Here is a 23,733-nt window from a genome sequence, read left to right on the forward strand (position 1 = left end):
AATCCTACATTTGGTAAAAGTTGTAATATTATAGCCACTGAAAGAGCAGCAGGAGTAAACAACTTCAACTGTGTATTCATCATCTTAACCTGGCCTCGTGGGAATCTGCTCTTTCCTTGCCAGCTGCAGATGCTTTTATGCTTGATCAGTTAGGAAGTGGTTGTTGTTGGAGTTTTTCCCCATAGTTTGATATTAGGATTGCTTTTTCTGTAGTTTAGTTCTTTCTATCGAAAAAAAACTTTAAATTTGTATTGTTACTGAGATGATGAAGTTAAAACAGGAGAGGTGAAATTCCTCCAACTAAACATTTTAGTATTTTACGTAGTACTGCTGATAAAAAAAGCTGATTTAGTCACATTGCGCTTTTAGATATATTTGAATATAGGCACGATGGTGAGTCTTCGAGTGTAATGGTTATTTTTCCTTTACAAGAAGATGGGTCACCGCAAACAAGAAACTAATATCGCATAATCCTCTATTTTTTAATAAAATAAATAAATAAATAAATAAACATTGCGCTTTTAGTAGAAGTTAAAATACAGCCACTGAAAAAGCACTAGTTCGGAGTAAACAGCATTTAACCATGCTGTTCATGGGGGTTCATGAGGGTAGAAGTAAAACGGGGGTAACGAAATTCATGCAATACTATGAGCCCACAAATGTTTCCGACTGCAATGGGACGAGATTTGGGGACAAAACCAAGAACAGGGATGAAGATTATCAATCTCCAGTTTTTCAACGGAGACAGAGCAAGCATGTATGATATTGTGATCTGTGGTTCAGTTCATATAAATTCAAAAAGAAATTGCAGCACAGGGTAGAAACAGGATCATCGATAAGCAAAAGAGGGTAGTCCTCATTTATATCTTGCTGTAGCCCAAAGAAGTCTCTGAGAATCCAAAAAGATTTCTATTAATAATATGCTGTGAAAATAACCTGTATATTTCTCCTCCCAGAATAAGGAAAACCAGCGATGACTTCTAGCTCAATCCCTTAACTTCAGTTGGCATTGCAAAAGTTTGTCTAGGCATTGGGGTTGAAAGCATTTCTGTCATCATACCCATTAGCCTGTTCTGTCCCTCCACGAAGCGCATATGGCCATTCATCATATTCATTTCATAATACCCCATTTGCGGAGTAGCAGCCGCCCCTTGTGAGAATCTCTGGCTTGCTACATTCTCTGCTACTCTCATTGTCTCACGATTCTCAAGGCCACTCTTAATCCATGCAATATTGTTCACATCTGTAGCACAAGAGATGAATTCCGGGCTGGAGAAGGAGGGAGGCTCCTCATAGTCAATAAACTCAGGCCCCAACAATGAGCTTTGAAAATGCCCCCCGCTTCGATCACAGCAACCGTGACCACAACGCAGAGGAACCATAGGCTCATTACAGTCACCTTCAAGAGAGTTGCAGAAGTCAAAATCTAGATTAGATGTTTGGACCAAAGGGCCATGAATTGGGACTGGCCTTGGAACAATGGAGCCATTTGATGGACCATTTGAAGGGTTGTAAGCACTAAAAGCACTGACTCGTGCCACTGGACGACAGAGGGTAGACTCTTCTTTTAATTCAGCAACAAGAGTTGAATTATCTTTCAATTCAGTGACAGCAACACCGTCCTCTGTTTGACATCTTCCATCTAACTGGTTAAAGCTGTTGTCCACTATCAAGACTTCTCTTCCTTCAGGAGTCCTGACTGAACTAAGATTCCCAGCTGACACGGTTTCTTCAGAGGATGTCTTTGATCTCTCTAGGCTGCTATCTTCCTTCATGTTTCTAGTTCGAGGGATGTACTTCCTCCCACGCTTTAAAGTAGAATTCCAGTGATTCTTTATTGCATTATCTGTTCTACCTGGAAGGAGCTTTGCAATTATCGCCCATCTGTTCCCATGAGTGGCATGAGCTGCAACTATAATACGATCTTCTTCATCTGCAGCAATTAAAGATCCACCAACAAGTCAGAAAAGGCAAATATGTATGGAACAGTGGATAAATAATCAGGCAATAACAAATTCATAGCAATTCTCTCTTAATGATGGCAAAAGTGAAATGCTTTGTAACCTGAACCAATTGCAACATGTGAGCAAAAAGAGAAGAGGAACAAGGGCAGTAGAGACAAGAAAAAACTCATCCAGAACCACAATCATCAAGAACCAACGTGATACTAAATCTTAATGGCAGTCCCAAACAACAACAAAAATCCACCTAAATTTAACTTCTAAAGCCTTCTTCATTGGAGGTTGATGAATTATAAATGTATGCACTAAAATCCATAATGATACAGCCAAAGTATACAACTTAGAAAATGAAAAGTACCATATTAACATCACGCCATAGAAAGTCCCTCAGAACTTCCAACATCTATCAGAAACTAGAAACTCAGTATTATCCATTCTTTAACAAGTAGCTGAGTGCCATATAGTTCTACCTAAATAAAAAGAATGCAGTATGAAGAGGTCCTCACATGCATTCTAGTTATCTAACAGATAGACCACTATAAAATCAGAAAGATAAGATTTTGGAAACAACATACCTGAGTATAGATGTCCATAACAACTAAAAAAAAGACCGCAAATAGGAGCTTTCAGGTTCCATTTTGTGCACAAAAGATAAATAAACACACTGGAATCATCATATGGTTTAAATCTTACAATCAGTTCAAGTTCTACCAAAATTTAAACCATTCTCATGCTAAACTAGACTAACGGCACAACTATTCTCACCACTAAAACCATCAATTCCCTCTCCCTTTCATTGCTCCGTATAACAATCTAACACAGTTACAACTACCAAGTTTTTACAAACTATATACTTAGTGTTCGACAAAACACTAGTATTTCCAACATATGTAACAAACTAGAAAACTTACTCCATAACTAACCAGCTCCAAACCATTCCACAATCAAAAGTTACAAAATTTCTTCACGGAATGAACGACAAAAACAAGCCAAATACAGACACTGTCACTCTAGTTGAACACCAGTAACCAGGACAAAGCATTCAGCTATGACTCCAACAATCCCAATTGGTAATCAGCAACAGTCTCACTATGAAGAAAAATAAAAAGACAGGAACTAATAACAAACTAGAAACTCTCGTTATATCAATCCCAAAATCGAAAGTTGCAAACTTTCTTCACAGTGTGAATACAACTCTTAGTCTAGTTGAAGATCACTAAGCAGAACAATACACTTGATCAAAAATCCAAAGATACAATCTTTACTCATTTAAAAAACCCAAAATCCACAGAAAATTCAACAGCAAATGGCGGTTTACCGGAGAAAGGTTTGCGCTTTACACCAGGGTTAAGCTGATTGCACCACCGGAGCCGGCAAGACTTGCCGGACCGGCCGGGAATTCCTCTGGCGATGACGCTCCAGTTTCTGGCGCCAAACTGGGTGACCAGCCGAGTCAGCATCTCATCCTCTTTGGGCGACCACGATCCCCTCACTTTCCCAGCGGCGACCTCACAGCCATCATCGGCGAGTGACGATGACGCGTCCGGCTCGGCGCGGTGGCTGTCGAGTTTGGAAGCGGCGTCGTTTGGGACTGTCATTTTTGAGGTTGTTGGGTTGGTTTGTGTTTCAGTTTTTGTCTTTAAGTACCTAACAAAACGAAACCGCACACAAAACCTGCCTCGTTTAACTGCAAATGGGAAAGCGATTAATGTGGGTTACTGCGTTTTCTGGCTGACGTTTCGGATTCCGGTTTTGTCTTGCCGTTTTCTTCTAAATTACCGACGTGTCCCGTGATCCTTGGACATGTGAAACGTCGCCGTCTGGTTGCTGATTCCGGTACTTAACTACCAAACTTGGGCCTTGGATTTGGGCTTTGGAGTTGGGTTCTACAAGGGCTGCCGCATGGAATAGAACTCATATCATGAACCCTCGTGGGTTTTCAGTTTTTTTTTTTTTTTTTTTTGTCTGATTGTGGCTTTTCAGTTGACTGATGACTAATTTAGACGGAATTCAAGCTGTCAATAGGTCGTGTCATGTTGTGTTCGTGTCGGATCAAGGTATTTATCGTGTCATAGAAGACAAATCCAAACCCAACTCATTTAATTTTTTTTATAATAACTCAACTCATTTAATTATTGTGTTGAAATTTTAAACACAAACCCAACATATTTATTAAATGAGTTACCTGTTTCCAACCTGCTTAACTCATTTAATAAATAGATTAAATACACTAAAAACTCTATTAGACAAAGAATTATACTTAAATCTTAGTTTCTCTAGTTGCACACTAATTGAGATCTCTAGGCTACTAGATTACTATTCAAAAGAAGGTAGGTAGTGAGGATTTGTTTATGTATTTAGGCTCAATAGTGAAGCGAATTTAGTTTACAGTGAATGTCACATGTCTTTTGCTTGATTGCTTATGTTATTTATGATATTGGTATAAAACAGCATCTGATATACGTGCCTTATGGTCATGGATAAGTAATGAAATTATCTATTCTTCAATAAAAACTCCACAAAACGAAGAATATAAATAATTATATATAATTCATGAATAATTCAACTCAAGAATGATGAAGGAAAATATTTCAAGTTCACCAATCTAATAATAATAATAATAATAATAATAATAATAAACGGGTTATACGAGTTCATTTCGTGTTAGCGGGCCGACCCGCAGCTGACCCGTTTATTAAATAGATCATGACGGGTTGAGCCGCAGACAACCCGCTTTTTTATCGTGTTTCAAGTCGTGTTATCGGGTCGTGTCGGAATTGTCAATTCTAACTGGAATGATGTTAAAAGGTTAACAACTTAAAATTATGAAAATGGAAACTAAGGTCAATGATTTTCAAAGTGAGAGCATATAGAGTGTTCGAATTTCGAATTTGTATCAATTATCTAGTTGATCACCATTTTATAGATCGAATATATAGTAGTCCAGCCCAAGTAGTCTAACCCTTTTCTTTCCTTTTTTTTTTATAAGGAAAATCAAAAATCTAAGCTATTTGATGGTTCAACTTATTAGAGAATTGATCCGGTGTACTATTTGAACTAGTAATCACTGATTTGTAAGTGGAGGTGCTAAATAAGTTCAATTTACGGACATCTATATCTATAACTTTATCGACGAAGTCTACTGAACAACATGATGCATATGTATTAACGGTTGTATCTAATTCAACTCAGCCGCCCCTACGACAGATTTTGGCTGGAATAATATATTTTTAATAAATAAAAACAAGACAGTTAATGATCTTAAACTGCGTGTGCATACATGCACACAGGGGAAGTCTAGTTGTGTTGATCAGATGTTATATATACTTGGCTTGGTGTACATATGTGTGAGTTTCTAGATGATCCTGACTAATTATGAACGACGTTATATTATCGTCGATATATATAAAACTGTCTGTGTAGACTCAAAAGTGTTGAATTAGTGGCGTGTTTTAGTTGCAGCCGAAGTACTAGAAGTCTTAATATTCTTCTCATAAACATACAGTAGAAAATTGAAAGCTAGGAAAGTTCTATTTCTGAGTGTGAATCTGTGATGATGTATTTTTCTCCGGTCTACAATTAATTTTAGATATCATGCGAACGTACGGACTCAATTTCTTAGAATTTTTCTGCATTCTGCATGGACTAGAAATAGAAAGGAAAGTTCTTCTAATTATTGAAGTTTCTAATTAGAACATCTAGATGACTCCAACACAGATTTAGTACGCCTTATCCAAATTTTGTTTGTTTGGCCAACGTGTTATTCGATCGATCAGATATAATGAATAAAACAAACCAAATTAGTTAATGTTATCCTATATATGAAGTATTAATTAACTTAAATTTTCATTAACTATTTCTTAAGATCTCATGGCTGATGCCATCCATCATAAAAAAATGATCTGATTGTGATATTACAAACCATCTTAGATAAGATAATTACCACGCAAGAAAAATATTGATGTATTTACTTTGCCTTGTAGGCTTTGGCAGTTTGAAAAAGACACAGGGGTTTTCTAAACTCTCCATAGACGTGTCACATATATATGACCAGGTCATGCCATGCCATTCAAATCATTTGTTACACTGTCATTCTGTCAACAATTAATAAGTTACTGCTATATATTGACGGTTAATAAAGGCAACCGTTTTACTTTATATTAGTGATCAACCATTGAATTGCTGTTTCAATTCATATATTTTGTAAGTTCATTGAATGGATGTCGAACATATATTGAAGTTACAGGTTTCAAAGAAGGACAATTAGACAAACACAAACATATATGTCAATGCTGTTTCCACTTAAAAATAACTAATAACTTATGCATCTAATACAACACAATTTAAAGCTCTAATAAATGTTGGTGTTTTTTCCACGCTAAATATTACACTCAACTTGTTTTTTCATAAACAAATTTCTAAACATACAATCTTCGAGACTTCTTTTCAACTAATAATTGGTCCAATACCTCATTCTAGAAAATATTTTACTTGTAGGCCTATGATTCCCATATATGTAAGCGCGTAGCCGTCAGGTTTATAATAATGTCATTGACCATTTCAAACATTAATTAGATGACTAGTAAATAAGTAGATAAATGTGCTTAACCTTGTCTGCTTGTTCATCTTTCCTTTGTCTTTTGGCTAAACATGCATAACATTCTCTTTCTAGATATCCATAGTTTTGCCCCCTCCCCAAGAAGTCAAACCACACCAAAATCCATGTGAATTGTGATTCTTTGGATTTTTGAAGCTTCTCTAAATTTTTGTTTTTTTTTCAAACCTCTAATTTGACTAGTCTTGGTTAAGTTAATCAGAAATCTATTATTCTCAGCAGGCCTTTCATCAATATATATATTTTTATCTCCTCTCTTCCATTAATCAAACCACAAAAAGATTTTCAGACCCTGAAAACCACTCAGTTTGGAGAACATGTTTAGCCCTTTCAGCTGTGGCAATTTTAGCCAAGTAGATGATGATGAACCCGTTACTGCTAGTCCATATTCGACCACGAAAAAATCAAGATCAAGAAGAAGCAGTAGTCTATTACATAGAAGCAATAGCAGGGACAACAAGAACCCCTATGCAAATGTTGGCCTTGAGAAGTTCTCTGCAGTTATGGCCGAGCTAGAAGAGAAGAGGCAGCAGATCTATGCACAAACAGGCTCCCAAGATGAAACCTTAGTTCACTTCGTGTACAAGAAACCAGATGACAGTGTTCCTGTCCCGATTGTGGTTATTCTCAAGGACAAGAAGGATGACAAAACCAAGAGTGGTGGTAGTAGTCCTGATCGAGATGAAAAGCATGTTGTGAGTACCCCCCGGACTACAGAAGCCTTAGGTAATAAGTTTAAGACCATTGAAGAAATCAAGAAACCCGGGATGGTTTCCGATAAGTTAACTAAGAAAAGGGTGTACAAGAAGTGCTCGGACATGTGGATGATGCCGAGTTTTTATCTTCCAGTGGCTGTGATATTCATTCTGGTATTGTTGGCCGTGTTTGGGAGATCGATTGCGATTTTGTGTACCTCTATTGGGTGGTACGCAGTTCCGACGTTGAAAGAATACCAGAGCCCAAATACTAGTACAAGATCAAGAGCAACGAAGAAGAAAGACGAAGTTAGAAGATTGAGCGACAAAAAGATGGTAGCTGATCATGGATTGTTATCTTCTCCAAAAACATAACAAGATGCTGGGTCAGCAGAGAAGCTGTTGACGATTATTGACTTTCGTGTTTCTTGATTGTCAGGTTTGAACTAGCCAATATGTTCAAATATTTGTTTGATTCGTTTGTACATGCATATGGGTTTAGCCTAGAGGATCATATCCCATGTAATAGACTGGCTATTGTTCAGTGTAAATTATCAGCAATTGTTGATTTTAGGATTGGATGTTACATTTTTAACACTGAGTTTGCAGATGATAATTTAGACTTCTTAGTTTAGGAGTGAAGAAAAAAAAAAAAAAAACCAGTTCCGTTGCCGGGACTTGAACCCGGGTCTCTCGGGTGAGAGCCGAGTATCCTAACCAACTAGACTACAACGGATTTTGTTGTATCGTATTACTTAAATTTATATGACTTAGATCGCCATATTTGCTCAAGTATTCAATAACCCAAAACAAATATACTAAACTCAATTGCAAGATAAATATTCATCTATTGTTGGACACACGTAGTAGAGTCTTCTATATAGATATATCAACTACAAAATAATATACAAAAATTGACCTAATAAATAACATGACGAGTATTATAAATTTATTATAGTGTAGGTCTTGTGTCATTCAAGATTATGTCATACCATACCATAGAAGTATAGTGTAGAATGGTCTGCTAAAATTAAAAATATAGAAGTCTAATGTAGAGGACTGTGTCTTTTTTGGGGCAATGAGCGATGAAACCAATAGAGGTATATAGGTATTGTTTTGCCATGATCCACTTCCAATTTTTTTTTTTTTTTTTAGTGGATAACCAATCCCAATCCAGACAACAGAGGCGATTTTCATTTTGGCAGGGTATTGCGCTAGGCCCATTACATATGTTGTGCACTTTTTCAATTTTGGTATTTACAAGATTGGTATTTATAATTAAAAAAATGGGAAATGCTCAAATGCCCTAATTTTAGGGAAATTATTCTCCATTCCCTTACACAACTTATGGATTTTCCAATTACCATAAAATAATTCATTTTGTTCTCTAATACACAATTTTTTTTTTCAGACTATTTTGTCCTATTCCCCTTTGTCACAAAGAGATAAAGTGGGAGAGAGAGATACTGAGGTCACCGGATAGTTTGCTGGAATCTTACCGGACTTTTCCGGAACCTTGCCGGAGGTTGCAGGTCTTCGGTGGTCCAAGGGGAAGTCGTTGGAGATCTCATAAAAAATTTAAATTGACGCCCAATAAAAATTAATTGACCCTCAATAAAGGTTTATTGACCCCAATAAAACTTTTATTAACCCCAAAGAAAACTTCTATTGCTCCAGGGTCAATAATAGGTGAAAAATGAAGATATTCTTGATTTTGAAAGTTTTAAGAGGTTTATTAACTCTAATGAAAGTTTATTGGCCCCCCAATAATTTTTTTTATAATCAATCCATAAATAATTACTATTAACTCAAGCCAGAATGATCATTACATACCCTTCCGCTGCCATCTATAGACAAACAAAAAGTTCTGGTGATATCATGGTGGTACATAGGGATAAACCACTCATTAAACATTCAGTGCTCACTAAGAGAAAAAACAAGCCTATAAACTATGATAACACTAAGACATAGTATATAGGCCAAGTACAAAAGACTTAAGTCGTCTGGATCCCAAATACGAAACCAGAAGTGCATGGACCATGGACCCTAAAGAAACCCACATTGCAGCAGCAAAAACATAGCTCATTAGATTGATCCATAACAAGACCCAAGTCAAAGCCTTCCTATTTGTCATGGGTACCCAATGCCTATCTAACTTCAGCTCCCAATCTGATCTGGACCACCATTTTGCATTGTGCCACAAAAGTGATCCGAGTACCCCACCCAAATTAGATCTTCTCTCTTCAGCAACAATCACCCCCAAGCGGGGGATTTTTCGCACCGCCGCTATATGGGATTTGGTCGCCCCCATTGCCGTACATATGGGATGTCTTCGAACACTCAGGTGGAAGGTCATTCGCGTTGCCGCTGTGATAGTCGCGAAACCCATCACCCTTCCTTGGGCACTAACATCTTGCCTCTGCCACGATTGAATCACTTGCAATCCAATTCTCTCCGGCAAATCGAACCCCCTACTGGCCTTAAGTCGTGCTCTGCTTGGTCGGACTCGACTCAGATTCTGATTGGAATCATCCCTAGCGAAGAGACTCCAACACTAGAGCTCGGCTACTGGACAATCATCCTTTTCTCCCAAAACACACGGGTAAGATGCAATGGAGGGGAAGACTAGATGAGAGCTCTTCGAAAAGAGAAGACGTTGGATTTCCGCGAGAAGATAGCAAGAGGCAGAGACAGAGACTCCACTTGGTGTCGGTGCTGCCCGCCGTTGTTGAGGCCCCCAGCCATGTCGGCTATGGTTTGATAAGAGTTGGAAGAGGATTCGTCGCATCTCAGATATGTGCTCTTCCCAATAAAAGTTTTATTGATGGTCAATAATCAGTGAAAAATGAAGATGTTCTTGATTTAAAAAGTATTAGTAGGTTCATTGACCTTAATAAAAGTTTTATTGACGGACACACTGCTTTTACATATGAAGGGCTAAGTCTGATTTCTCCTTTTCAAAGTGCATTTATTCCTGGGAGATTGATCACTGATAATACATTGATAGCCAATGAAGTTTCACATTATATTCATACTTGCATGTCGTCTGAGGGGGTTATGTCACTGAAGTTAGACATGAGCAAAGCTTACGACAGAATGGAGTGGAAGTTTCTTGAAGCTGTTTTGCTTAGGTTCGGTTTTGCTGAATCATGGGTCCAAATTATTATGCAATGTGTCAGAATAGTCAGGTACTCTTTTTTGATTAATGGGCAACCTAAAGGTTATCTCACTCCTACTAGAGGGCTACGACAGGGCGACCCTTTGTCTCCGTACCTGTTTCTATTATGTGCTGAAGTCTTTTCTGCTTTGCTTGATAAGAAAGCTTCCCAAGGTCTGTTGCAGGGTGTCAAAGTTTGTGAGGGTGCTCATGTCATTCATCATTTATTGTTTGCCGACGACAGTTTACTATTTGGTGTTGCTTCTGAGGAGGAATGTATGCATATCAAATCTGTCCTGAAAGATTATGAATTGGCTTCAGGTCAGCTGGTTAATTTTAGTAAAAGTAATATTGTCTTCAGCAAAAAAGTGCATCCTGATTTGCAACATTCTCTTGTTGCTTCATTAGGGGTGGAGATTGTAGCTAAACATGAGAAGTATCTGGGTTTGCCAACTTATATGGGTCGTAGCAAAACTGAGACATTTGCCTTCATTAAAGAGAGACTTAGTAAGAAGCTAGCAGGGTGGCAAGGTAAGATGCTTAGTGGTGCTGGGAAGGACTTGTTGATCAGAGTAGTGGCTTAGGCTCTTCCTTCCTATTCTATGAGTTGTTTTCTCTTGCCGAAAGGTTTTTGTGCTTCTCTTCACTAAATGTGTGCTAAGTTTTGGTGGGGCAGTAACCAGGATAATAGGAAAATACAATGGTTGTCTTGGGAGAAATTGTGTAAGTCAAAGGAGCAAGGAGGCATGGGTTTTCGTGATATTTATGCACATAATTTAGCTTTACTAGCAAAACAGGGTTGGCGCCTCTTGAGGTATCCAAATTCCTTGCTAGCTAGACTTTATAAAGCCAGATATTTTCCTACTAGTGATTTTTGGTCAGCTACGGCAGCAAGTTGCTCTTCTTCTTGTTGGCGTGGAATTGTGGAAGCTAAGGCAGTTTTATTGAGGGGTGTCAGATGGCAGGTGGGTGATGGCTCCTCTATTCGGATTTGGGCAGATCCATGGATACCTAGACCTACACTTTTCAGGCCTTTGTTTCGGTAGTCATCATCCTTGTCTCGGGTTAGTGAGCTAATTACTGCTTCTCATTGGGATATTGACACTGTTAATCATTTGTTTGACCCTGTGGATGCGGAATTAATTTGGGCTATTCCTTTGAGCTCAAGATCTGTTCCAGATAGACTTGTTTGGCACTTTGATGCTAAGGGAGTCTTTACTACTAGATCTGCTTATGTCCAAGCTATTGAATGGCTACATTTTCCTGCTTCTGCATCAGGTGGTTCGGAGGTATCTAGTATTTGGGCAGCTAATGTTCCAGGTAAGATAAATGTTCATATTTGGAGAGTTTGCTCTTCTATTCTTCCTACCGTATCACAGTTCCGAAAGAAACAAGTGTTTATTGATGAGGGATGTCTTTTCTGCAATGCGGACGAGGAGACGATTGAACATGTTAGTAGAGATTGCTCTTTTGTCAAAGAGACTCTATGTCTATGCCCGGGCCTTGAAGGTATTATTTCCAATCACAATGTTGCTTCTTGTTTGGATTGGCTACAATTTTGTAATGGAATGCTTTCTAGGGATTTATTTTCCCTATTGCTGTGGGGAATCTGATCGATATGGAAAGAACGAAATAAAAGAGTTTGGTAAGGGAAGATGTCTATTCCTACTCAGTGGAGATACGGTTTCTGCTCCCAACATGTTTTGTTTAATTCTGTTGGTAAAGGGCAGCACCGTAAGGTAGCTCGAGAGGCTAGGCCGTGGTCACCTCCTCCAATTGGGCGGGTGAAGGCTAACCTAGATGGTGCTTTTGATCAGTATACTAATTGTGGGGGCCTTGGAGTGATAATTCGTGACTCTTCAGGTTTAATTATGGGAGGTTGTTGTAGGAAAGTGTCTAATGTCACAACCCCTGCTATGGTGGAAGCGTTTGCTGCTAGATTGGCTTGTCAGTTTGCTGTGAGTAATAGCTTGGCTCCAATTATTTTTGAAACTGATTGCCAAAAATTGGTTAAGGATATCATGTCCGATGATGAGGATGCTTCTGGGTATGGGAGGATTGTGGAAGATATTTCTTTTTTCCAAGCTTCTTTACCGAGTTCTTACTTTACTCATGTCTTTAGAGAGTCTAACTCAGCTGCCCATATGTTAGCTAAGTTGGCTCTTAATTCTAGTCTAGAATTAGCTTGGAGTGGTCAGATTCCCTCTAGCATCAGCAACCACTACTACAAAAACTACATATAAGGACACTGGAAAAGAGTCCTCTAATACATTTAAGGACTCTCTAAAAAAGAGTCCTCTATCCAGCAGTCATTGTAAGTCATATACAAGGACACTGGAAAAGAGTCCTCTTTTCCCTACTAGAACACTTAAACTGTGTCCTTAAAAGTCCAAATCAAGTGTCCTCGTATACAATAGAGGACACATATCAAGAAAAATGTGTCCTCTATTGTATACGAGGACACTTGATTTGGACTTTTAAGGACACAGTTTAAGTGTCCTAGTAGGGAAAAGAGGACTCTTTTCCGGAAAAGAGGACTCTTTTCTAGTGTCCTTAAATGTTGAAAACCATGCAAAAAAAAAATATCACAAGCATTCTTAAAAGCACCAAAAGCAATATATTAGTTACCAAAATACACTATTACAATATGTATACTAATTAAGATCCGATCTAAGGAGAATCAACTACAAAGAAATTTACAAAGTATAGTAACTACTATACTAATTTTCTCATTAGGTATGTTCTATAAACCTTGAATAGATGCAAAGCTACAGGAACTCCAATGATCTGCCCTTGGCAAAATAAGAACCTAAACAAACAAGCCAATAAACAGATATTTAGATAATTGATACAATGTCCTTAAAGTCTCAAACTGCATATTAGGAGTTTGCAGAAAACACAAAAGAGCAAGCAGTCAATATCAGATAGTATCAACTTGGCAAATCCAAATATGTAAGAGAGAGGTTACAAAGGAAACTTACTTTGTAGTAACTCCCTTGAGCAAGATCAATGAATTTTCTGCCAAAAATAATGTCAAATGAGCAACAATTAGTCACCATTTTAGGCTTGTTGAGCAGCTGTAATAACCAACCAGAAATGAGTGCAGACCATCATTACCTCAAGGATGTACCAACATTGAGATTTCCCATTTCAAATTTCAGAGATAGGAGGATATCAGCCTCCATCTTGATCAGCTAAACAATCACCAGAAAATTATAATTAGTATGAATCCTATCTATGAGGTGCAAAAGGAGCTACTAATTGATTAAGAGAGATTCAACCGCAAAGAAAAGATCAAATACATGTTTTTTAGTGAAGTTGAAGTAAGTTTAGCTGTGGAGTTTAGGTAACTTTAGCTTTCTGCTCCTTACATACAGGTCCCACTTTTAGTCAGGAATCGAGCAAGATCAACCACCTTTGGTTCCTGTGGTGAAATTTGGGGAAGAAAAAAAAGTCATTTCATATGATTCATTAGAAAACAAACCATTATAGTTAAATGCGTCCATTATCATCACAATCAGAATTTAAAACTTGAGTGACATTCACTTATATTTAAGATGGAGGTAGTTGAAAACAAACCATTATAGCTCTGCCAAACAAGTTGAAAACATAACGCTACTGACAAAAAAAAAATGAAAGTTGAAAATAACTAAATGGCAAATACTTAATACTTAAAATGAAATATATATATATATATACAGATCCTATCCAGAGCGGAGCTCCGCTTTGAAATTAACTTGTGAAGTTCGAGTTTTGGGTCACTTTTCGGTTGCATATCCACATCTCGACCGTTCAGTTTTTAGGTACTAGTGTATAGATCCTCTCAGCAAATTTTCAGCCAAATTGATGATCGTTAAGGTATCTAACTCGCTTAAACCAATGGACGGACTGAATCTGTTAACCTGAACCGTACTAGCTTTAAGGCAGTTATCAATGCCTTAGCGATCATCATTTTGGCTGAAAATTTGCAGAGACGATCTATACACTAGTACCTAAAAACTGAACGGTCGAGATGTGGATATGCGACCGAAAAGTGACCCAAAACTCGAACTTCACACGTAAATTTTCAAAGCGGAGCTCCGCTCTGGATAGGATCTGTATATATATATATATATATATATATATATATATATGCTCTGTAGGATTGTTACAAAGAGATTGTTACCTCAACTGAGTTGACTTCAAATATTTTTCCTTCAGTGCATTTTATGTCCAGCGCCTGTATGCAAGCTTCAGCAACAAGTCTGCTAACCTCTCCAACTAGTGTATCTCCTGGATCACATAAATAATTAAACTCATCAAAATAAAGGCATAAGATACAAAGGACTACTAACACTATACACAGGTAATATCCTTTCCTAAACCAAAGAATTCCATGCATACCAGGAAAACCTAATATATTGGTATCTAGTGCAATTCCTTATGTAAATTACCACACATTCCACCAAACTAAATAATCCTCCCCACATATTGAAAGTGGCTCAATGTGTGGCTAATTTCTAGGTTTTTGAGAAATGTTCCCGGAACTAGACTGAATTCACCAAATAGAGAGCGTCAATAATATTGAACTGCAGGAGCCTAGAATAGACAACTTCAAACAAAAGAAGTAATTTTTATCGTTATTATTATGGTATCTCAGTTTGCCTTTCTTATTTTGTTCTTGAACACATTCATAACTGGAATAAATGTTTTGAATGACTTAGATGCATCACAAACCCTGAAAGAGCATTTTTGCAAAAAATATGACATAAGCAAGCCTATAATTATAGGAAGCGTTATTCAGCCTCAGGAACTAAACCTATAATTATATACCTGATGCTCATTTCCACTTCTGTAAACATATAATTGTACCTTGACCTATTAAGACTGCACATCGTTGGCCAGCTGTAGCTTTGAGCAATGTATTCAGATCATATGATGTGTAAGGTCCATCTGTCAATCTACCAGCCCTGAAAGACATATAACTTATATTCATGATAAACAACAATTTTAAGAGAAAACCCACTGCATATGAGCTGATGGGATGCATAACATGATTCAATTTGAAATTGTGCTTCTTAAACATGTATTAATCATGAAGAATGGGCCACTCACAATATGATATCTTCATTATGCTAAGGATCCAAATTAAACTAAATTAACTATCCACAGGACAATATTCTTGGTATAAGAAAACAGTGTCTGCAAGACTCTTTGATATCCAGAGAGGGAAAGAGACAGAGGTACAAACAGACAGAGAGAACATAATAACTTGTTCCTAATTTTTCTATGAGAAATCCTTCATTTTCTAGAAGAGGTTAATGATCAGACAAATTTATTGTCAGAATATGGAGGTCAAAGATTATAATGAATCTATTTATATAGAACACAGGAAATAAAGCTATACTACCCACAAACAGTGTCACCATGCTAAAACAGAAATTATGAAATCCAACTTTTGAGTAGAATGAAAAACGTAACTTAATTCAATAGAGTAGAATGGAATACAATGTAACTTAATTCAGGACAGTGTAGAATGGAATACAATGTAACTTAATTCAATAGAGATTAGTACAGGGGGGAAATATACTTTCAAAGTACTGCAACATATGATGATGATGATGATGATGGAGAGAGAGAAGTATATATTTTAACATCATAATTGGAAAAGAAATCTACCGCTTAACCATAGAATTTCACAATTATACAAAAGATTAATCATGTGACATTATTCAAACAGCACAATCCTAACATCAGCAGGGCATACACATAATTTCTTATAATGAGATCCACAACTGAAGCAGGATGATACCTTATGTGTTTGAATCTGGTTACGCGATTCTCGAATTGAATCTTCCATTTGCCCCAACTGATCTACATTGTTGATCTTATCAGGGTCTGTTCAACAGCTGCAGAATTCAAGATTTGCATAATATTAATTAGTACGGGATTATTAACCAAGGGCTCTACAGCAACATAAGTGAATGAAACCAGAAAACACAACTCAGACCCCAATTTTCTACCAGCCCTTAATCTCTTCTTCATTTCGGAAAGTTGGGTTTGCAATAACCTAGGTTGGTTACTCAGGTCCTGTGTAGAGAATAATATGAGTCGGAGGGAAAAAAAAATTGCAACCATAAACAGTTAAGATCAAGATACTTGTCTGGAAAAAAAATATATTAACCTTTACCAATCCATATATTAATGTCTCAGCCTGATATATATATATATATATATATATATATATATATATATATATATATATATATATATATACCAATCTAACAGTCCCCATTTTAATGGAAAGGAATACGTATCTGATTGGCATGAAGAATATAAAATTCGAGACCTCAAACAGATATAAATTCCTCATCCAACACATCCAGCACTAAATCAAGTAAATCATGAATCAAAAAGTCAAACTGTATTCACACCAAATAAGCTTACCTTATACAATGAACCAAAACCCTCCTCCTTGATCATGGTCCTGGCAACTTGTCCAGCTGATCCCAGACCCAATTGAATTCTCAACTACACCAAAACCAACACAACAAAAACCAATTAAACCATCGATCCCATTAAACCACATTACACCACTAAACCAAATCAAAATCCGAAATAAACCCACAAATCATAGATCTGAAACCCATCAAAAGAAACCAACTTTAAGCTCAAAGACCCGAGTTGGAATCATGGGTCCAATCCAAATCTCACAAAAATTACTACCTTGATGCATTTCAACACTCACCTTCATCATATCGATGACTTGGATGATTTCAGCAATAGGATTTCCCTCCATCCCTTGTTGCAGATTGCACTAATGAACAAAAGAAAAAAAATTCAATTCATAAATTTAATTGAATATAGTTTCTGATCCTGAACAGTTAATTCTCATCCCCAATCCTATCATCACTACCATTAACAAAACCAATCATCCACGAAATGCAAATATAAATTAAAAAAGGCCACTCTATACCTTAAGATCGAGCAAGGAAGAGTAGGACTGTCTGCGTGACAGCTTAAACATGCGAAGCAAAATCTCAGTTCCAACTCTGACACCATATGTTAGCAGAAAGCTCCGACAGAGGTTCTCAATCGCACAACATTGGTGCGCTGGTGGCGCTGGAGCTCCTCAATGGCATCGCGGACGGGGTCGGAGGCGTCTAGGGATAGCGGCGAGGTTGGGGATTTGGAGAGAGACAACGGTGGCGGCATTGCTGAGAGGATTTTTGACCTTGAGGTTTGGGCTTGGCATCTGCGGAAGAGTAGATGAAAACAAAATTAAACCTCTAGCATCTCATCCACATAAATAAGGATTATGAATCGACCACCTGGCATACCATCTAATTCCAATATGGATATAGGAGAAAGCCACCGTCACGTTATGATCTGGATGGAGCATATAGATCTGGCGAGAAGAAAAAGATATAGACAGATAGAGGAGGAGAGAGAAGTACCCAGCTGTGGTGAGATTTGTTTTGCTCAGAGCTAAGGAATCAGAGCTCCAATTTGTTCGACGAGGAAGAGATCAAGAGATGCAGAGAGCGAGAGAGAGAGAGAGAGTAGAGAAGAAAGAGGTCAACTGTAAAATAGAGGCCAAAGTGCGAATATGTTTGGGAAAAAAATAAGTGGGAAGTTTAACTTTTGATGAAAAAAAATAGGCGGGGCAGCAGTATTTTGCTCCTGTTTTCTCAAGTCGTCCTCGTAAGCTTATTAGGACACCTCGGTCAAAAAGTGTCCTCATATGGTGTCCTTATATGGGCTATTTGTAGTAGTGAACTATGTTGCTATCTATTGTATGAATTGATTCCAGTTATAAAAGTTTGACGTCTTTCCCCTCAAAAAAAAAAAAAGTCTGATTATAAATCCAATATTCTTAGAGTAGAGGTTCGATTTCACTCTAATATGACAAAAAATAATAATGCTAACATTACTCATAAATAAAACACTTTCTAAGCCTATAATTTGTGAAACAATCCAAATAATAGTGAGGCATTTGAACAGAACATAAGCATCTATATATTCCATGGGGTCCTTGACCCATAGCCCCAAAATGAACAAAAATTATCCCATTTACCCCACCAACAGATTTTTGTTCCCACCTACCCAATTTAACACCAAATGACCATTTTGCCCTTAAATCAATTAATTAATTACATCCACGGCCACTCTATCTCTCTCCTCTTCCGATCCGATCTCTCTCTCTCTCTCCCCCCCCCATCCAAAATCTGATTCCGGTGCCGGACATATCCAGCCACCCTCGAATAGCGCCTCGCTCAGCCTCACCGCAGATCAGTCCTCTCCGGCGAGATTCCCCGGAGCATCTCCAACTTGCCTTTCCTCCATATCCTCAACGTCATCGAAAACAAGCTCACCGGCCTGCTCCCTTCGTCGATCTCCAGTCTTACCACAGCATCGATCGGCTCGGAATCGTCTCGTAGAAAATGTACGGACAGATAGCTAGCCTCGCTGGTCCTCATGTACTGCCCCAAGTAAAGCTGCGCGACGCGATCTCACCGATCTTCGATCGCCGGAGACCAGCCTCGACAAGCTTTGGACGGTTTCCTTTCTGGAATTTCCAGAGCTGCGTTGTAGAAGTAGGCGTCGTACTCTTGCCTGAACAGAGACGAAGATTTGAAATTAACCATATTTGTGAAAACAAGCTCACCGGCCTGCTCCCTTCGTCGAAAACAAAAATTGCATTAGCACAAAGGAAGCCATATGATTTGAATTCGAAAATGGTTTTGGTTAGGTAGCAGATGACGGTGGGTTTGCTCCGATTTGGTGCCCATGGGTGCCCAAATCAGATTTTTTTTTTTTTTTTTTTTTTTTAAGTAACGGGACAGAAGCAAAGGAAAAAAAGTTTTGAATGTCTATTGGGGGGTAATAGACGTCTATTGGAGGGCATTAGACGTTTTCAAATTGATATAATCTCTTCGTTTTTTTCTTTAATCAAAGTTTTATTTGTCTAATTTTAGGAAGATTAGTTCCCATTCCGGCTACCGAAAGTTCTATTGGAGGGCAATAGACGTCTATTGGGGGGCAATACATGGCCAATAGTCGTCTATTGGGGGGCAATAGACGTCTATTAGGGGGCAATAGACGTTTTGAATTGATGTAATCTCCTCGTTTTTTTTCTTTAATCAAAGTTTTATTTGTGTAGTTTTAGGAAGATTAATTACTATTTTGGTAATCTAAACGTCTATTGGGGGGCAATAGACGTCTACTGGGGGGCAATACATGGCTGATAGTCGTCTATTGGGGGGCAATACATGGCTGATAGTCGTCTATTGGGGGCCAATAGACGTCTATTAGGGGGCAATAGACGTCTATTGCCCCTCTATTAGGGGGCAATAGATGTCTATTGGGGGCAAAAAAACTTTCCGGTGAGATTTTCAGCAATTTCCGGTGAGCGGCAGCCGGTGACCGGATTCCGGCGAAAGTTGGCCGGATTCCGGCGACCGATGACCGGATTCCGGCGACCGATGACCGGAATCCGGCAAAAGTTGGCCGGAATCCGGCGACCGATGACCGGATTCCGACGACCGGCGGCCGGTGACGGGCTCCGGCGAAGTCTCCTATAGTTTCTCTCTCTTCCATTTTCTCTCTCTCTCTCTCTCTCTAAGTAACAAAGGGGTGAGGGGTAAAATGGTATTAAAAAAAAAAAAAAAATCTTAATGGGGTATTAAGGAAGACTCCCTTAGAGTGTATTGGGTAAGAGGGAATTAAAAAAACTTAATGGGGTAAGGGAGAAAAAAATCTCTAGAAATGGGGTAAATGGACAAAACCCCATATTCCATGCCTTCTTCATGTCTCCTGCGTGGCCCATCTTCCATCTATATGACATTGATTTCACACTAAAAAAACTTTGCTTACCCATCTTTCATAACCCTTTTAATTGTCTTTTACACATATGGAAAAAGAAAGAAAGAAAGTATATGATTTCTCAAATCTAGAGAAGATCAAATTAAAGTCGATCACTTTACAAAATTGGTATGACTTATGAGTATCGATCAATATCATTGGAGGAGCAAGATGATGATCGATGATGACTAGTGACGAACACCAAAGTGAGGTGTGCATGTTCTCCAACCCACCAAAGTGAATGGACCAATCGACTTCTCTTCTGCCATTTCTAGACAGACATAAATGCCCTGCAAACGTATTCGGATGGGTTTAAGAAGGGCCGGAATTTCTGGTGCTTGCTCCATCGGTACGTTGGCCGGCCGATCTCTCTGACATGACTCGGATATGCAGAATTGTGAGAGCCAATTTCTGTCTACCTTCTCCTGCATTGTATTCTCTGGACAATGGTATTCCTTTGTTTTGTTTTTTTTTTCTCAATGTTGTGTGTATTTATTAAATTGTGTGATAGAAAAGAGATTAATTCGTACACCCTTTATTCTTTAGGTACATATTCACCAATGAACTACAATAAGTCAATAATCAGAATCATTTACCTTATAACAACCTACTAATTAATTACTTCATTAGCCAATTTAGCCTCTTTGACATATGCAAGTAAGTCATATTGGTGAGCTGCTTATTAATTAATTATATAGTATGTCACTAATACTAATGGTACTATAAGTAGTGAACCACCCATCTATCTCTTGCTTACAAACGGTCCATTTTTCAATGTGAGACTTTTAAATCTATTCTTTCTTTAAGTCAAGCTACACAAGGAGTTCGAGCCCCATCAAGAGTGAGAATGGGGTGGGGTTTTTTTTTTTTTTTTTTTTTTTAAAGCTACACAATCCTAACTTTTGTGCTCGAACACATAAGTTAGGGATGACAAAAATCCCCAGCAGGGCGGAGCTCCATTGGATATCCACCCCTAATGGGGGAAGAATTAATTCGGGGACAAATGGGGAATGGGGATAGGGATCCCCAATCCCCGCTATCTAAGATTGGGGATGGGGCGGGGATGGTATTGTGATCTTCATTCCCAAACCCGCCCCAATAATATATACATATATTTAATTTATATATATTTTAATTTATTATAAATCGCAAATATATACATTTATTACTTTACTTTAATAGCTACACTTTTATTTTAATGATGTTTTGATTTTTGCTCTCACTGAATTATGATTTATGAATTTAATCATATTTTAAATTTATTTGTTATAGATTTTGATTTTAAAAAATGCAATATGAGAAAAAATTATTTTATTTATTAAATTCTTATTGGGAATTTTGGGGCGGGTCTAATCCCCAGTGGGGATAGGGAATGAGATTCCCCAATATATTTTTATTGGAGATTGGGGCGGGGATGGGGGTAGAGAATGACCCCGGAGATGGGAATGGTATTCTGATCTCCATCCCCAACGCCATACCTAACATAAGTAACAGATACTTATTTGCCTTGGACAAAGACTTACCGAGTTGTCACCTATATTCATGCCTGCATATGCGGATCAATTGTTCAAATTATCAAGAATGATAGTGAAAAAGTTAACAGATAAGTCAACCCTTACTGTCACTCTACAGTATCTTCTACATGAAATTTTCACCTCATACACTCCTCCTAGCTTTACCAAAAGTAGGATTTAATACCTGACAGCTACCACCCTCAGACTAAGTTCTTAATCTACCATCTGGAAAAGAAACGTTAATATCATGAACCCTTAATTGCCTGCATATGAGGGTCCCCGAAACCCTAATTCCTTGCCTGACTTTCTCTGTATTCGTTCTAACTCTTATAAACATATCTGTCCCACTGATTGGGACACTTTCTTACACAAAAACCATGATTGAAAGCTATCGACTTTGATTCAAAATTAACAACTTGGGGGGTCGGGGGCGGGGTGTAGAGGTTGTGGGGTTGGAAGGTGTCCTAAACGCTAATTGGTTGTCCTTTGGCCAAAACCTTCCTAATTGAGTCCATGTGAGGTTGGGACACTCGCGTAGTACTGTGCTAGCTACCCAGATACATCAGGTATGTTTACCCTTTGAAAACATAGTTGTTGTTGGTATTCGTCTCATAATCTTGAAGGGTCTAGCAATAGATGTAACATATTTCATATATGACAATCAGAATGGTATATTATAAGTTTTGAAATTCAAATTTCTCTAGTCCTTCGCTATTATAGAACCCTAGCTGCTGTATATCTAATAGTGTCTCAGAGAAGCTTTCAATGTATTGTTTTCTGGGTCGATATGCAGTCGAAATATGTACCATGTGTTTCTTAATTATCTCAGGTCATATCGTATGATATATATGTAGTCCCCCCTTCACTCCAGTGACTCCACAAGGATCAAGATCAAACGAACATCCCTTTAATTGATATGATTAATATCTTTTTTTTTAGTAAAAGGAGGTCAGTTATTTTTATTTAATTTATAAAAAAATATATATTATATAGTGACCCGCCTTATTGGGACCGTCAGAAAGTAACACTGCTAAACGCAATATCACTCCATCAATCATTCAATTGAGTGAAGCTCAGAGGGAGTAAACTAAAAATAAAATGACAATAAAATCTTTCCGCAGAATCCTTCAATAGACTTGCTGACAATCTCAAACCAATAATCCTTGCAATTCCTCAAGTGTATTGATCCCAAAAGAAATAATGAATTAGGTAACAAAACGGAAATTGTCCTGGATTTCAAATTTTTATAGAAAATTTATTGGGATCCCAAATAATGATATGATTAATATTTAACCGTAGGCCAGGCACTCTAGTGTAGGCTAGGCAGTCTAGTATATGCTAGTTATATTTCCTTCATTCACTTCAAACATATAGATAACATTTGCCTATACCTAACATTGGCTCCATGTATAATTGCTTTGAAAATTGATAAAGCGTTTTCAAACTATTTGGCAATTAGAAGTGCATTATAATCGCTAAGCATTGTTTGGTTGTTTTTTAAAAAGCACATGACATGTGCTTTCTTCTTGATGTTTCTACAAGACAAAAAAAAAAAAAACTTCATTTAAATTTAAAAAGGGTGTGGCTATTGTCACCCTACCATTTTTTTAGTTCACCCTACAAACATTTGAATTATTAAAAGACTATATTACCCAAGTGCAAAATGACTAATAGGTACACTAATTTTCTAAAATCTAAATTTGTAAAGAAAACTAAATACATAACCAGTTAATTAAATACAAATACTATTTAATTTCTCATTGGATAACATTAATCTTCTTCTTCTCCACCCAAATTTGAATTTATTACTTTTTTTTTTGTCTTTTTGTTCTCTCCTCATGGTTAATTCGTTATTCAATTCACAAAACCATTAGTGTTAACTTCATCAAAATCTTTGCAATATTCTTTATGAACACTGTTAAAACACGAAAAAAAAAAAATCAATCTT

At 37.6% G+C, this 23,733-nt stretch overlaps 1 protein-coding gene, 2 long non-coding RNA genes and 1 other non-coding gene across 5 annotated transcripts; all 4 read right to left on the minus strand.

Moving 5' to 3' along the window:
• Positions 1-463: 463 nt before the first annotated feature.
• LOC133718156 (transcription factor MYB1-like) lies at positions 464-3,757 on the minus strand. The gene is made up of 2 exons (XM_062144972.1): positions 3,280-3,757; positions 464-1,933 (listed from the first exon to the last, which is right to left on the minus strand). The coding sequence occupies exons 1-2, from the start codon at positions 3,557-3,559 to the stop codon at positions 981-983; spliced, it is 1,233 nt and encodes a 410-aa protein (XP_062000956.1). The 5' UTR covers positions 3,560-3,757; the 3' UTR covers positions 464-980.
• A 4,177-nt stretch (positions 3,758-7,934) lies between these two features.
• Positions 7,935-8,007, minus strand: TRNAE-CUC (transfer RNA glutamic acid (anticodon CUC)). Its single transcript has one exon. It is a non-coding gene; the product is annotated as a tRNA-Glu (tRNA).
• Positions 8,008-13,048: 5,041 nt separating this feature from the next.
• On the minus strand, positions 13,049-14,670 carry LOC133713711 (uncharacterized). Of its 2 annotated transcripts, XR_009848210.1 has the most exons (6): positions 14,594-14,669; positions 14,008-14,046; positions 13,731-13,852; positions 13,546-13,622; positions 13,410-13,446; positions 13,049-13,237 (listed from the first exon to the last, which is right to left on the minus strand). It is a non-coding gene; the product is annotated as an uncharacterized LOC133713711 (long non-coding RNA). The 2 variants fall into 2 exon arrangements; XR_009848209.1 differs by lacking the exon at positions 14,008-14,046 and having other exon boundaries at positions 14,594-14,670.
• A 2,503-nt stretch (positions 14,671-17,173) lies between these two features.
• Positions 17,174-18,082, minus strand: LOC133714403 (uncharacterized). The gene is made up of 3 exons (XR_009848656.1): positions 17,748-18,082; positions 17,384-17,662; positions 17,174-17,224 (listed from the first exon to the last, which is right to left on the minus strand). It is a non-coding gene; the product is annotated as an uncharacterized LOC133714403 (long non-coding RNA).
• Positions 18,083-23,733: the final 5,651 nt, after the last annotated feature.

This window comes from Rosa rugosa, chromosome 6, assembly GCF_958449725.1.
Source record: "Rosa rugosa chromosome 6, drRosRugo1.1, whole genome shotgun sequence".
NCBI classification, from domain to species: Eukaryota; Viridiplantae; Streptophyta; class Magnoliopsida; order Rosales; family Rosaceae; genus Rosa; species Rosa rugosa.